General features: G+C 55.4%; 2 protein-coding genes across 2 annotated transcripts in view; one reads left to right on the forward strand and one right to left on the reverse strand.

The window, feature by feature from the left end:
- Positions 1-2,836, reverse strand: part of APOPT1 (apoptogenic 1, mitochondrial) — an 11,713-nt gene extending 8,877 nt beyond the window's left edge. The window contains exons 1-2 of the mRNA XM_005856350.2: positions 2,831-2,836; positions 2,280-2,315 (exon numbers count right to left, since the gene is read on the reverse strand). Coding sequence (XP_005856412.2) covers positions 2,280-2,315; positions 2,831-2,836 — 42 coding nt within the window. The remainder of the gene's footprint in view (positions 1-2,279; positions 2,316-2,830) is intronic.
- Positions 1-4,443, forward strand: part of BAG5 (BCL2-associated athanogene 5) — a 19,129-nt gene that overhangs the window by 6,095 nt on the left and 8,591 nt on the right. The gene's annotated exons all lie outside the window — the stretch shown is intronic.

Below are 4,443 nucleotides of genomic sequence, written 5' to 3' on the forward strand. Positions count from 1 at the left end.
GGACCCTGCGGGGAGGGGGAGGGAGACAGCCCAGGGGAAGGAGACACGCGCAAAGCTGGCCGTCTGGTTTCAGATTCACAGACTTCTCCAAACTCAGCCACAAAACAGACAACCAGGTGGAAAAATGGGCAAAATCGCTAAATAAGTTTCTCTGAAGATACAGAGACAGCAATAAGCACATAAAAACATGTTTAGCCCGGCCGGCGTGGCTCAGTGGGTGAGTATCGGCCTATGATCCAGGAGGTCAGGGTTCGATTCCCGGTCAGGGCACATGCCTGGGTTGTGGGCTTGATCCCCAGTGTGGGGTGTGCAGGAGGCAGCTGATCGATCTCTCTCATCGATGTTTCTAACTCTCTATCCCTCTCCCTTCTTCTCTGTAAAAAATCAATAAAATATATTTAAAAATATATATATATATATTTTTAAATATATTTTATTGATTTTTTACAGAGAAGAAGGGAGAGGGATAGAGAGTTAGAAACATCGATGAGAGAGATCGATCAGCTGCCTCCTGCACGCCCCCCAGTGGGGATGTGCCCGCAACCAAGGTACATGCCCTTGACCGGAATCGAACCTGGGACCCTTCAGTCCGCAGGCCGACGCTCTATCCACTGAGCCAAACCGGTTCGGCAATAAATATATTTTTTAAAATGCTTAACACAAGTAGGGAAATGCAAACCAAAAACCTCAGGGAGGGGCCACTTCTCACCTGCTGATACTGCTCAAACACACACACAAACACATCTAACAATTCCAAGGGCTGTCGAGATGTACTCCATCCCCAGCAGGGGGCGTGCAGGAGGCAGCCGATCGGTGATTCTCTCTCATCATTGATGTTTCTATCTCCCTCTCCCTTCCTCTCTGAAATCAATAAAAATATTTCAAAAAAAAAACAACTCACCAGATACACACGTACATGGGTGCACTCACTTTACTGGACATAAATTACACTCGACAGCCAACTGAAGTCCACGTCATCTTCCAAAAGCTGGATTGAGATGAACGATTTGATGGAAAGACACGGACCAGAGTTTAACTAGACACGGCATCCCCTGACGAACTAGCCTCAGGATGCCCAGGAGTTCTGAGCGGCCGGCATCACTGCCCTGGCCGGGGGTTGGGGTGTCGTCCTGTACACCAAAGGTCGTGGGTTCGATCCCTCGTCAGGGATGTATGGGAGGCAACCATGGATGTTTCTCTCTCTCCCTTCCTCTCTCTAAAAATCAATAAAAACATATCCTCAGATAAAGATTAAAATATAAATAAACAAATAAATATATAAAAACCCCTAATATGCAAATAGACCGAACGACGGAACAACCAAGCGCGCTGTGGTCCCACCCGCAGCTGGTGCCGCCGCTCACACCCACTCGGCGCGTCAGTGGGGCGAGCAATGGCTGTTGGCCCTGATCGCCCGAGGACTTCTCCACCTCCCCCTGCTCCCGAGGGGCGATCAGGGCAGCTGCCACTCACACCCACTGCTGGCGTAGGCCCCAGTCGCTCTGCGCCATCAGCGGGTGCGAGCAGCGGCAGCAGGAGCAGGGCTGCCAGCAGACAGGGGACCGGGGCCTCGGTGGGAAGGGCCGGGCAGGGGTGTGGAGGATGGGCCAAGACCTGCCCCTGTGCCCACTGCAGCCTCATGGCCCACAGTTCCTTTCAAGGTGCACGAATTTGTGCACTGGGCCCCTAGTATAAATATATATGTGTATGTGTGTGTGTGTGTGTGTGTGTGTATCCCTAGCTGATTTGGCTCAGTGGATAGAGTGCTGGCCTGTGGACTGAAGGGTCCCAGGTTGGATTCCTCCCCGGCCCAGGTCCTGGTCAGCTCATGCACATCGATGTTTCTCTCTGTCTCTTCCTCTCTCTCCCTTTCTCTCTAAAAATCAATGGAAAAGTATCCTCGGTGAAAAACATACCTATACATAGACATACATATATATTTTTAAAAGAGTGTTTTTCCATAGCTGATTGACGAGTCTCCAAGTTTTCTGTAAACTCTCAGAGAAGCAGACCATGGGAGTGGAGTGTTCGGTCATACGCCCTGTGGGGGAGGGGCTGCTGTGCAGGTGGGCAGGTCGGAGCTGCAGGGAAGTGGGGAGCCGGGCTGACATGCCTCGGAAAGTGGCAGGAGGGAGAGGGGGGAGGTCTAGCCACGGCTGTCGCTGCTGCGGTCACGGGTGACACCGCTCACCCCCACTCGGACGCCGGCACCCGCCGCCTCGTTCAGTGTAACTGCCACCTGCGCTCCCTCCCTCCCGCAGACTCAAGCATCTTCCTACGCAATCATTCTTCTGTCCAGTGCTGCTAAAGTCCCTCTCGTGTCACTGGAAAGTCAAGCTGGGCCACCCAGAGGCACCGCCAAAGCGGGAAGTCTCAAGGGCAGGGCCGGCCGGAAGGGACTGAAGGCCTTCTTGCCACGGGAGCGCGCGGCCCTGGGGGTAGTAAGACACCCATCTGCTAAGACCCGGCAGTCCTCATCCTCATCCTCGGGGCGGGCCCAAGAGTCCTCTGAGCAAGCAGGGGCAGGGCCGTAACCCGTGCGTCTCTAAAATGTTCCCGTCATTCCAAGACCGATGTCCAACCACCACACTTTCCTGCGTGTTTGTGAAGCAGAAGCCCCTTTGTCGCTGGACTTCTCCCCGCAGCCTGGCCTCTGGGGGCTCGGATATTCTTAGAACCCGGAGGCGATGCCCGCCCGGCAGCGGTGAGTGGAGGCAGAGCAGAGCCGGCGGCCTGGCCGTGGGCTTTCATCCGGCACAGGCACCCCGGAGGCCGGCCCTGCCAGCAGGGAGGCGAGGCGATCCCACCCCGAAGCGTGCACCTGGCTCACCACCATCCAGAGGGCACCCGGCTCTTCCCGACAGGTTCCCTGCAGGAGACGTGGAGGGCGCCGCCCACAATGACGGCTTTCCCGCGACCTGCACAGCACAGAGCGAGCCGAGGCGCCGGCGTGGCAGTGACCCCGCGTTTCCCTCCCTCTCTGCTGGACCCCCCTTCTCCAGGTGAACCCCGATCACACTCTCAACCGTCCGCAGTTCTCTGTCGTAACTGCAGAGATTTCATCTCGGTGGTGGTGGAGGTTACCGCCTCTGTGCTCCTCTGTAAACAGATCGGCTGGCCCTGGCCGGTGGCTCAGTGGTTAGGACATTGGCTGCGCTCCAAAAGGTCTTGGGCTCAAATCCTGGTCAAGGGCACGTACCTGGGTTGCAGGTTTTTATTTTTTTTTATTTTTATTTTTTTTATTTTATTGATATGTTGCAGAGAGGAGGGGAGAGGGCTGGAGAGTTAGAAACATTGATGAGAGAGAAACATCGATCAGCTGCCTCCTGCACACTCCCCACTGGGGATGTGCTTGCAACCAAGGTACATGCCCTTGACCGGAATCAAACCTAGGACCTTTCAGTCTGCAGGCCGACGCTCTATCCAGTGAGCCAAAGGGTTGCAGGTTTGATCCCCAGCCCTAGTCGGGGTGTGTGTAGGAGGCAACCAATCAATGTGTGTCTCTTACATTAATGTTACTCTCTCTCTCCCCGCCTCCCTCCCACTCTCTCTAAAAATCAATGGAAAAAATATCCTCGGGTGAAGATTAACAAAGAAAAACAACCAGATGACCTGTCTGCTATTTAAAGGGCGAAGGCACTCGGGGGAGGAAAAAGTCCTTCAGCAAAAGGAAAAATCGCTTTGAGGTTTGAATAATTGCTGTAATTGATGGTTCGCACAGCACAGCGTCTAAGACGGGAGGCAAGCAGGAACTAGCAGTCCCTCCCGAGGCCCTGTGCTCCTGCCCGTAGACCAGGCTTCAGCGTTCCTCTCTCCCTGTAAACTACCGGCTGGGCAGCTGCACACCCACCTCTCCTGCCCGCCCTGCAGACGCCCTGCTCCCACCCCTGCTCCACGGCGGGTCCCTGAGGTCCCCCAGCACAGCCCACCCTGGGCCCCCTGCTGGACGCGGAGAGGGTTCCCCAGCCCCGCCCCCAAAGTGCCCGTCCACAGCGCAGAGCCATTTCTGAGTTCGGGCTGCACTGCTGGCCGCTGGGGAAACAACAGGCAAAGATGAGAGAACAAAGCCTGGCAGGACAGAGTGCGTGGGGTGTTCTCTGAGATGGGAAGCGAAAGCCGCTTCCTCCTGGGGTGGGAGGCCCAGCCTCCTATTCGCTGGATGCCAGGCAAACCAGCACCTCAGAAAAGGACCCCCGCATCCCACAACCAGGTCCCAGAAGGGGGCTCCTTCATTCAGGGCAGGACAAGGACGAATGAAGAATATGAAGGCTGGCCCGGCCGGCGTGGCTCAGTGGTTGAGAAACGACCTATGAACCAGGAGGTCATGGTTCAATTCCCAGTCAAGGGCACATGCCTGGGTTGCAGGCTCGATTCCCAGTGTGGGGCGTGCAGGAGGCAGCCGATCCATGATTCTCTCTCATCGTTGATGTTTCCATCTCTCTC

The sequence above is a fragment of the Myotis brandtii genome, unplaced genomic scaffold (genome assembly GCF_000412655.1).
Source record: "Myotis brandtii unplaced genomic scaffold, ASM41265v1 scaffold1020, whole genome shotgun sequence".
NCBI classification, from domain to species: domain Eukaryota; kingdom Metazoa; phylum Chordata; class Mammalia; order Chiroptera; family Vespertilionidae; genus Myotis; species Myotis brandtii.